Consider the following 12,120-nt stretch of genomic DNA (forward strand, 5'->3'; position numbering starts at 1 on the left):
CAAAACAGGCCTCAACAGATACAAGAAAATTGAAATTATCCCATGCATCCCATCAAATCACCATGGACTAAGGCTGGTCTTCCCCCCTATTTCCTAGGCTTTGGTAAATACTTGCATATGAAAGTAACCTTTTCACTGAATTCTGAGCTCCTGGCTTTAAGGAATTTTTTAGGACTTTGGAACACTGGTGGAAACTTTAGCTATGGTAAAAATCCAATCTTTAGAGGCATTAATAATACTGAGAGAGAGCACACATCATACTAACATGCGGATAGGGTTCGTGTATATAGATTATTGGAAATGCCAGGACTCCAGGAGGCTGTGTCTCTTTGAGACACTTTTTCCTCAGGACTCATCCAGGTTTTTAGACCTTTGTGAGTCACTACTAGAGTGGGCGTGGCAAAAACAATGGCAAGTTCAGTGTTCTGGGAGGCTTCTAGTTGCTGGGATATATCTCTCAGAGTCTAAAGGGACACATGTACGGGAGAGGGTAATAACTTTTCCTAGGGCTATGCACACAGCTTCAGAAGACATGAAAACCTTAAGCTGTGACTCTGCCCAAACTAATCCCAAAAAAGCTGGAAGTTGAATGGCCTCACTAACATGTAGGTTATGGCATCATGTTTTTTGTAAGAAGCCATGCATATTTCTCATGCAATTCAAAATCCATTTAGATCAATCTATGTAGAAACAACTATACAGATAGAAGCCTCTGCTTCTTTGAGTGTTCTTCTTAAGGTGGGATCAGGCAACGACCCTGAGACTAAGAAATGCCCAATGTCTTAGTCAAAGCTATCCCCATATTCTAACAAACTTGACAGGCTACAAAAATTTGAGTGTGCCTGCTTCACTGTATGAGTTGTAACTCAGTAATGAAGATTTTGTTTTTGAACATGAAAAAAACCTTTATAAATGTGCATTAATACTGTGCTGTTAAATTTGTGTTTTAGTTGTGTGTGTGTGTTTGTGTGTTTGTGTGTGTGTATGTGTGTGTGTACTACATTATTTGACAAATCTTTGATTTTTCTATAAGCATGATTGAAGAGTTTGAAAATTCAGAACCAGAAGAGTAGAATTCTATGGGAATCTGACATACTTGTTAAAGGCAACTTGTATTTATAAGATATTTCTGGAAATACAATTAAAAAGTACGCAAGTCGTCAGAATTATTGCTAGAGTAAATAAGTTACCTATTCAATAATGATTAAAATAATATGTTCATTATAAACCTTATACTCTAGCTTTAAACATTATTTGTGAATCTTTCATTACTGTCAAAACCAGAAATAACCTTTTATCCTTCTAAGTTTTACAGTAATTTATTGATATTCCCATATGTGTGTAAAGATATATATTACTTTAAACTGGCATATTGTTCATGAATTTCCTTTTCAAATTATATAGTCCTATAATCCAATGCTAAATTATTAGCTCTCTTATTTCTCATGTAGTTTGATAATATTAGAATTAATAGCTACTATATAGCAGCACGATGTATGTGATTACTTTTGGAACATATGTTATAGAAATCCAACAAGCACATACACACATGAATCTGAAAAGATTTCAATATCTAGATATAAATCTCATCAAATAAAAATAAAAATGTACATCATGGAAGTACATGATTTTATTATACCTATATGCATATGTAGGGAAATGTGTGTATATATGCATGTATGTAATATACATATCTATACATATAATGTTGAATATATATGTATATGTATATACTCATATATATATATATATATATATATATATATATATATATATATGAAATTTAAACTGTCTTCATTAAGAATCAAAATTATCAGATTTATTGCTAAAATACCACTTTTAATAATCTTTGTTCTCTGTGTTCAGTGTTTTGATTTTTATGTTATGAGAGGATTTTCATTTCTTGTTCAATCTATTTGTTGTTCTGTATGCTTCTTGTATATTTATGGCTATTTCTTTCTTTAGGTTGTGGAAGTTTTCGTCTATGATTTTGTTGAAGATGTTTTCTGCTCCTTTGATCTGGGAATCTTAGTTTCCTTTTATTTCTTACTCTTAGGTTTGCTCCGGATTTCCTGGATATTTTTGGTTAGAAGCTTTTTATGCTTTGTATTTTCTTTGACGACTATTTCAATATCTCCTATTCTATCTTCTACGGCTGAGATTCTCTCTTATGTCTCTTGTATTTTGTTGTTCCTGATTTCTTTACTAGGTTTTCGTTTTCTTCCATTTATGATTTCTTTATCGTTTCTACTTCCATTTTTAGGTCTTGAACTGCTTTGTACAATTCCTTCACCTGTTTGATTGTGTTTTACTGTATTTAAGGGATTTATTTTTTTTCCTCTTTAAGAGCATCTACCTGTTTGGCTGCATTTTCCTGCATTTATTTTAGTAAGTTATTTATATCCTCTTTAAAGGTCTCTGTTGTTTTCATAAGATGGGATTTTAGGTCAACATCACGTTTTTCAGGTGTATTGGTTTTTTAGGGTTTTCTGTGGTGGGAGAACTGGGTTTTATAATGCCCAAACATATTGGCTTCTGTTGTTTCTGCTCTTGCCCTTGCCTTTTAACATCTGGTTATCTCTGTGTTAACTTGCCTGGGTATCTCTCTCTGGAGCCTGCCTCCTGTGTCCCTGGATGCCACGGATCTCCTGGGAGACATGCAGACTGTGGGGTGGTGAGAAGGGCATATATGTCTATCTGCCCTAGCAGAGGCACAGATCAGAAGGGAGATAGGGATGGTAAAGTGGGGAGGGGTACTGTGTCTGCTGGGCTCCTTGGGGATCCCAACTGGTGCAGTTATTTGGGTGGTTGTCTTACCTTTTACCCTGGCTATAGCAGATCTCCTGAGAGTCCTACAGACTATGGGGTGGTGACAGGGGCAGATTGGGTTACCCTGATCTGCCCCAGAGGAGGTACAGACCATAAGGGAGTGTTGTGCTGTGAAGTGTTCATGAACTCCAAAGACCATCAAGGAGCCATTTCTTTTTTTTTAATTAAGCATTTTATTCATTTACATTTCAAATGATACCCATTTCCCCTGTTTCCCTTCCACAACCCCCCCCATCCCATCTCCCTTCTCCTATGCCTCTATGAGTGTGCTCCACCACCCCACTACCAAGTCACTGTTCTAACATACCCCTGTGCTGGCTCATCAATCCTCCACAGGACCAAAGACATCCCCTCCCTTTGATGCCAGATAAATCCATTCTCTGTTACACATGTAGTTGGATCCAAGGGCCCCTCCATGTGTACTCTGGAGCACTTAACTAATAAGCTTCCCTTTCCAGATATTTCTTTCTGCAAAAGGTATTTAATCTCAGGTCCACCCTGAGATGTGGGGTATGGTTTTATAAATCCACTTTCCTCCATGACAAAAAACTGTTTAGAACCATGGACTGTCTCTTTTCACCAAGATCCTTCATGGGAAGCCATGAAGAAAGCCTTCACCTACAGAGCTGCAGCTTAATCTCCTATAGAAGGCCTTCCTTTCTTTGTTTTTTTCTTTTTTTGCTTAACCAGATGACCAGATCATTGGCCAACAACCTTGCATCAGTAAAAGTTCAAATCAAAGGGCAAATAACACAGGTTATCTCATTGAAATGACTGTTTTTGTCTTTTTCAATTAAACTGGCTGCCTTATATCGATTCATGGTGGGATTGCTGTCCAAGAGCAAAGTAGTATTTGCAGGTGAGCTGAGAAACACCTACAAATAGGAAGATGGAATAAAATGTTGTTTGGGTACATTTCCTAAGTAGCTCCTTGTGCATCTGGAATGCTATCTTGTAGAAGTCATTTCTATTATATTACAGAGATTTTCTAAGTACTGTTCTCTCCAGCACAGCACATCTCTTACATTGCATTGATACATTATATTCATTTCAGGTTTCAAGATCACTTTACTTCCTTTCATCATAGGGGATAATATGTTCAGAATGTTATGACAAATCTTTTAGATTAAGTATCTGATACACAATAAAATTTGTATTATGAAATGACAGAAATAGTGTCTATTCAGAGGCAATTTTCTGGCTCATAGGTAGTGCCTTCCAACTATGGTCTCATGTTGTAGTAAAGATACAAATGGTCTAAGAGAATTTTAGGTTCTATAAGAAGCTATTACTAAGGTCACCACTATTGCTTTCAATTTTCTCTCTTTTTAATAAAATCACATTGGTAATAGCAATTTGACATATACACCAGAGGGACAAATGTATCCACAGCATAGATTCCCACTTCAGTCAGTATGTATTGGCAAGATAAAACTTCCTCACAGTCCTCCATTACTGGTGGGATTTCAAGCTTGTACAACCACTCTGGAAGTCAGTCTGGCAGTTCCTCAGAAAAATGGACATAGTACTACCGGCAGATCCAGCAATACCTCTTCTCGGTGTATACCTAGAAGATGTTCCAACTGGTAATAAGGGCACATGCTCCACTATGTTCATAGCTGCCCTATTTATGATAGCCAGAAGCTGGAAAGAACCCAGATGTCACTCAGCAGAGGAATGGATACAGAAAATGTGGTACATTTACAGAATGAAGTACTACTCAACTATTAAAAACAATGAATTTATGAAATTCTTAGGCAAATGGATGTATCTGGAGGATATCATTCTGAGTGAGGTAACCTAATCACAAAAGAACTCACTTGATATGCACTCACTGATAAGTGGAAATTAGCCCAGAAACCTAGAGTACCCAAGATACAATCTCCAAAACACAAGAAAACCAAGAAGAAGGAAGACCAACATGTGGATACTTCATTCCTCCCCAAAATAGGGAAAATACCCATGAAAGAAGTTGCAGCGACAAAGTTTGGAGATAAGATGAAAGGATGGACCATCTAGAGACTGCCCTACCCGGAGGTCCATCCCATAATCAGCCACCAAACATAGACACTATTGCATGTGCCAGCAAGGTTTTGCTGAAAGGNCACTGATATAGCTATCTCTTGTGAGGCTATGCCAGTGCCTGGCAAATACAGAAGTGGATGCCCACTGTCATTTATAGGATAGAACACAGAGACCCCAATGGAGGATATAGAGAAATTACCCAAGGAACTGAAGGGGTCTGCAACCCTATAGGTGGAACATCAATATGAACTAATCAGTACCCCCAGAGCTTGTGTCTCTAGCTGCGTATATAGCATAAGATGGACTAGTCGGCCATCATTGGGAAGAGAGGCCCCTTGGTCTTGCAAACTTTATAGGCCCATACAGGGGAATGCCAGGGCCAAGAATTAGGAGTGAGTGGGCAGGGGAGCATGGTGGGGGGAGGGTTTAGGGAACATTTGGGAGAGCATTTGAAATGTAAATCAAGAAAATATCTAATAAAATAATTAAAAAAACTTCCTCTCAAGTCGAAATTTCTGGTCTAAAATCACAGTGGTGATTTCTGAGTGGTTAGTAGAGACTTTCATTGCAAGGTCTAGCTTATGCAGAAAGGAATGTCTACTAGTAACATATTTTAACATGTATCTAATTAAAGTATCATTTATCAACATGGGTATTATGTTGCAGCAATTTCCAACCCCAATAAACCCCCAAAAACTTACAATCCAGTCATTATTTTTATAAGTTATATGACTAGATTGGGCAGATCTAACAGTATACTAACTTATTCCCCATCTATAATACCCCCGATACTTGTGGTTTCTAATGACAACATGTTTCTGGTCCATTGTGGATATCTCCTCTTCTTCCTTCACCTCTCATCCTCTTCTATCTCTCTACCCGCCCCCACTCTTGAATGCCCAGTCCCACTTTTCCCCTCCACTGCCCAATCACAGCTTCTAGCCTAAATTGGCCAGTTAAAATTGGGGAAAGTTTCACATGAGATCATCTGAGTATGTGATGTACTGCAGGGGCAACCCCTCTTTAGGAAGCAGAATTAACATTAGAATACAGTGTCAGACTAACCCACAACAGTGTTGTATACATATACATGGACTTTCTGTAAATCAGCCATAGCATAACTTTTATTAAACAGTGTATGAGTTGGTATTTGAATGGTTGTATTGACCTGCTGAAATGTAAACATTATACTGACATCAAGAAATATGTCATATTAAAAGAGGGGAGAAGACAAAGAACTGTGGATTAAAAAAAGGAGGCATCATAGAAATTTCAGATAAAAATATTCACAGTACAATTTTAATCAAAGATAGAAGAACAAACTGGATAAGATTTCTACATGATTAAGGGACAGAATTTCTTTAGTTCACTATTTTATTTCTATCAGTTCAGATGTCTAAAACCAGTGAACTTACCACTTAAAAAAGGTATTGTCCCAAGTGTTTTTAAGGCCTTCTTAATGTCTTTGTTCCTCAAGCTGTAGATGAAAGGGTTCAGCATGGGGGTGACCACTGTATACATTACTGAGGTCACCACGACCTTCCCAGAAGAGGAAGTAGCATCAGAACTAATGTACACACCAAGGCCTGTCCCATAGAATAAAGAAACCACTGATAGATGAGACCCACAGGTAGAAAATGCTTTATATTTTCCATCTGTTGATGGAATTCTCAAAATAGAGGAAACAATTTTAGAGTATGAATAAAGGATACCTGAGAAAGGAACAAAGCCAAAGACACATGTTACTATATAAAAAACAATATGATTGATTTGTGTATCTGAGCAGGCTATAGTGAGGGCTTGAGCAAGTTCACAGTAAAAGTGTTTGATTATTTGATTGGTACAGAAGGATAGTCGCAGCATCAACAGACTCTGGATCAGAGAATAGGAGATGCTAATGACCCATGATACAAGAACCAGCAAGCCACCTAGTTGGGGACTCATAATGATTGAATAGTGAAGGGGGTGACAGATGGCCACAAATCGGTCATAGGCCATCACGGTGAGGAGAAGTGTGTCCATGCCTCCAAAGACCATGAAAAAATACATTTGGGTGATACATTCTGCATAGGTGATGGACTTGCTCTGTGTTTGGATATTCACCAACATCTTAGGGATAGTTGTGGAGATGAAACCAATGTCAGAAAAGGACAGATTAGATAGGAAGAAGTACATGGGAGTGTGTAGGTGAGAGTCAATGCTGGCGGCCAGAATGATGAGCAGATTCCCAAGCACAGCGACCACAAACATGAGCAGAAACAGTCCAAATAGCATGGGTTGATGCTCTGGATATTGGGAAAACCCCAGAAGCAAAAATTCTGAAATACTTGTTTGGTTTTGTGGTTTCATATTGTTGACAAATAAGCTAGACACCTACAAGAGAGAAAGATTGGAGAACATACACCAGTCTCTAAGGTCTCTGTCCTTTNATGTATTGGGATAACTGTACATAAAGGTTTTATTACTATAAAAATTAGGAATCCTGCATTTTCTCATCATTAAAAAACTGTCTCATAATATTAACCATCCCTTCGGGAGACTTCTTTTTTTCTCTTTCTTATCTCTACTTAAAACTGCTCACTCTACAAATTTTTAAACAACATGAAGACCAGATAACCTTTGGAAGTATTAGACCAAAGCAGTCAGTTTCTAAAAGTGCTGTAATCCTTTCTCTATGATGGATCAACTCTGATTCCCAATTTNACTTCTCAACATTTTTCAGTGTTTACACTTAATTCATTCGGAAATGTCTATGTTTGTGAACTTGACCATACCTTCTCTGTATCCATTCCTTTTGAAATCTCATTCTTCTCTCAGACATCTGTATCTTCTTAATGCCTGCCTGTTTTGTGCATGTAATACATTTCTGGTTGATTCCCACTCCCATCAGGTCTCAATACCAGTTGATTATTTGATATAGAGGAAGATTTTCACACTGTTTTGACAGTTGAATTAATGAATCAGTGAACATATGAACAAGTAACTTTCCACCTTTGTAGCATTTCCATTACAATCTGGGCATCTGTCCAAACTCTTCAACAAATGTAGTTCTAAAGAAAACTATTATAGAGAGATAAAGTAAGATAGTAGGAAGGTTTAGAAGAAAATGTCTCCACTTATAACCCCAGCCCTTCACAATTCTAATTCATTCATTTCCCAGCACAGATACCTACATATCCCAAAAGGTTATCCTATTTTCCCTAACATTAATATTTTTATGTAATCTTACCATGTACCTTCCCTAAAGAAGCATCAACAATAATGTTTTCCTGAGTCATCAACATATGGTTCCTGGTTATTTCCTAAATATCTTGCAATTAAAACAAAGGTAATTGGAAGAATAAATATAGAAACTGAATGTTAGAAGACTTTTTACAAAGAATTGACAGTGATGACTGTGTTTAGAATAAAACATTCTTCTAAATTTTCATCTTTGAAAATACTGAATTCTCACGTTCTTCATTCTTTAATTTGCATATAAAATGACCAAACATCCTCTATCTCTGAGTAAAAAGCCCCTTTTCTTAAATGTAAGATAAGCAGATATTCAGTCAGGAGCATAGTTTTATTTCTGGGATAATCATGTATGCAAAGGCCCTGATGCAAAGACCCTCTACAAATATAGTGCACACCATAGGGAGTAATACTTGGAGATATTTTGTGAATTCTGCTTATTTGTGAAATGATTAATAAAATGTTTGCCCACTATCCTTCCCTAGCAGGGAAGATACCATGATAAAAAATGTGGATAATCATTGTACTCCAGATGTTCTGACCCCTTATATTTACCCAAATGTGGAAAACTCAAATGAAAAATGGCTTAATTTTTGGTAGTGTGGTACTGCATGCATCTACCTTCTGTTAAATTAAAAAAAATAAAACATCTTGGTCTCTAAATCTGTTCTCAGCTTCACCCTGTACACCAGAGACAGAAATATGCTGTCTATGGATAAAGTCAGGTTTTAGAAACTAATTTCTTTGATAAAAGTACNTAGACAATTTCTTCTTGAAGACAAATTCTAGGAAGCACAACATACAAAAGGAAAGTAGGTAGAAAGGGAGGCTGGTTTATCAGCAGAAGCCTGAGATAGTCCCAAGGAAGTGAGTGTGAAAAAAAAAAGCCACAAGTGATTGCTGTAAGATGAGAGAGAATGGAAGCTCTGGCTTTCTTTGTTTAGATCATACGATAAAAACGTAGAAGAGAACAACTTCACTGTAAATTATGCCACCAGGCTCTACCATGTAGAACTCATAGTGATATCTAGGTCCCTCAAGGGTTATGTTCAGGAAAATATTTGGGTATCAGAGTGTCATGATGTAACCTGCAAGAAACCCCATATTATCTCCTCTGTAATCTACCCTCAATAATAGATATCCAAAGTAAATGGTCACTATGAAAATGTAACTTGAAGCAAATATCCTAGTGATTTTCAGATATTACCCAGAAGAGCAACCTCTACATGAAATAAAAGGGGTTTCCCTTACCTATGCTGAAGAATTAATACTCTTCCTATCAACCACTTCATTCTCCATTTCATTCAACATCTGTTGAACTATACATGCTTGGCAATCTATACTCACCATGGGCCAAGTCTTGAGTCTTACTTGGTCTAGGAACACTGATTATGAAAGATTGAAGTTCTCTCCACAAGAAAAAAGTGACAGAACCAAACATGGTGAAAAGAACCTAGACGATTTCTTCTGGAAAAGACATGAGGTATGTTCAGTCTTGGTAACAATAAGAGTTATAGGGGTGCCCTGGGAGTTGTATCCCTCTGNAGCTTATTATACAAATTGATCAATGGTATGTTCATTCCCTGCTTCTCAAGGGCAGAGACTACACAGGAACGAGGTTTTAACACTTCAATTTCTTATCCCTGGGAGAAAAATTAGTGGATGTATTTATGATTACTGTCTCATGGGTTTCTTCTCTGAGAAAGATTCACCAAAAATTTCCAAGATCACCTGATGGTGCTACATGTTAAAACTTTCTGACTTGTACTTTTCTACTGAGGATGAGTAGCAAGGAGTCCCAGAATTCAGTAGGTTTCAAATTCTCTGAAATTAGCTTCATTTTTATTTCTTTGTTTCTGTGTCAAGGAGTAGTATAGCTGGGTCATACAGAACACAATATATATATATATATATATATATATATATATATATATATATATATATATATATATACTTTTTCAGATATTACCCATAAGAGCAACCTCTACATGAAATAAAAGGGTTTTCCCTTATCTATGCTGAAGAGTTAATACTCTTCCTATCAACCACTCCATTCTCCATTTCATTCAACGTCTGTTGAACTATACAGGCTTGGCAATCTATACTCACCATGTGCCAAGTCTTGAGTCTTACTTGAGTCTAGGAACATTGATTATGAAAGATCGAAGTTCTCTCCACAAGAAAAAAGTGACAGAACCAAACATAGTGAAAAGAACCTAGATGATTTCTTCTGGAAAAGACATGAGGTCTTATATATTTATATATGGTTTTATATATATATATATATATATATATATTCATCAGCAATGAATAAGGAATCTCCTTTTCTTTGAACTTCACCACCATTTATTGTCAGTTGTTTTGTTGATCTTAGTCGTTCTAATTGGGGTGAATGTAACAGTTTTTTTTATTTGCCTTTCCCTAATTGCTAAGGATGTCCAGTCTTTGGCTGTATTTCTTAGCCATTTTGATTTCTTCTGTGTGAACTCTGTTTAGATTACTAGCCCATTTCTAGTACGGTCTGGTCATTTGCTTCCTTTAGTTTTTTTGTAGTTCTTTGTATATTCTGGATATTAATCCTCTGTCAGGTGTATATCAGGCAAAGATTTGGTCCTATTTTGAGGGGTTCTTTACTCTATTGCTAAGGGCCAGCCTCAGTGATGGCCAGGTCCCACAGTGGTGGTAAGGAGTCAGTGAGAAAGAAGTGAGTCAGATAAAGTGGTGGTGGGACTCTTGAAGCCAGGCTGACTGTCAGGGTGCTTTTTATTTATACAGGACTCAGTAAGCAGGGATAAACTCATGTTCTAAAACATAGATCATACCATTTTGTCCCTGGATGTGTGTTTTAACTTCAACTCAGTCTTAAGTTTAGTCATCATGATAAACCGTGACTGAACAGAGTTATTTTTCACAATCATTTCACCTCATCAACCCCAGAACTTAAAATTTAAGAATCTTGTGATTTCTTGCTGAAAGGATCCTGATATAGCTGTCTCGTGTGAGGCTATGCCAGTGCCTGGCAAATACAGAAGTGGATGCTCACAGTCATCTATTGGATGGAACTCAGGGCCCACAATGGTGGAGCTAGAGAAAGTACCCAAGGAGCTGAAGGGGTCTGCAACCCTATAGGTGGAATAACAATATGAACTAACCAGTACCCCCAGAGCTTGTGTCTCTAGCTGCATATGCAGCAGAAGATGGCCTAGTTGGCCATCATTGGGAAGAGAGGCCCCTTGGTCTTGCAAACTTTATATGCTCCAGTATAGGGGAATACCAGGGCCAAGAAGTGGGAGTGGGTGGGTAGGGGAGCAGTGTTGGGGGAGGGTATAGGGGACTCTGGGGATAGCAATTGAAATGTAAATGAAGAAAATATCTAATAAAAAATTGAAAAAAATGTCTTGTGATTTCAAGGGCACCAGACAGAAACAAAATCTCCAAGCCAGCCTGGGCAGATTGCCATGTTTCCAGCAGTGCATTATCAGCTTTTAATGGTCAGAAAGCAAATTGCCACTAGACCTAAGAGAAATCTTCAGGTCAAAGCTGTTCCAATTATTATTAAATTTCTGGCATAAGGTATTAATTATATTTTATATATTTTTATAATTTATGTATATGTCTAATCTTGGTACTCTTTTGTTCCTTGGTTACAGTATATTACAGTGGCATTCACAAACTTACTTTACTCAGAAGGTAAAGTCTTCCTTTAAAAAAATTCAACACTTTTGTAACCCTTTTACCTTTTGGCTCAAAATGTTTTTTATATTTTAAATTATTTTATTTATTTCATTCCAGTCATTGTGCCTATCCTCCTGGTCCCCACAACCACAGTTCCTCACCCTATTCTTCCTCCTCATTGCCTCACAGAGGGTGCTCTCTCCCCCCACACTTCCCCCCTCCCTGGGGCCTCAAGTCTCTGGACTATTAAGCATATCTTCTCTCACTGAGGTCAGACCAGACAGTCCTCTGCTACATATGTGCCAGGGGCCTCAGACCCTGATTGGTCTCCCTTGGAGTTCTCTAGGGTCTGGGTTA

General features: G+C 37.5%; 1 protein-coding gene across 1 annotated transcript; it reads right to left on the reverse strand.

Annotated features, from left to right (window-relative positions):
• Positions 1–6,237: 6,237 nt before the first annotated feature.
• On the reverse strand, positions 6,238–7,203 carry LOC110314939 (olfactory receptor 7A17-like). Its single transcript, XM_021189122.1, has one exon. It carries the CDS (start codon positions 7,201–7,203, stop codon positions 6,238–6,240), a length of 966 nt encoding a protein of 321 aa, XP_021044781.1.
• Positions 7,204–12,120: the final 4,917 nt, after the last annotated feature.

Source organism: Mus pahari, unplaced genomic scaffold (assembly GCF_900095145.1).
Source record: "Mus pahari unplaced genomic scaffold, PAHARI_EIJ_v1.1 scaffold_13200_1, whole genome shotgun sequence".
NCBI lineage: Eukaryota > Metazoa > Chordata > Mammalia > Rodentia > Muridae > Mus > Mus pahari.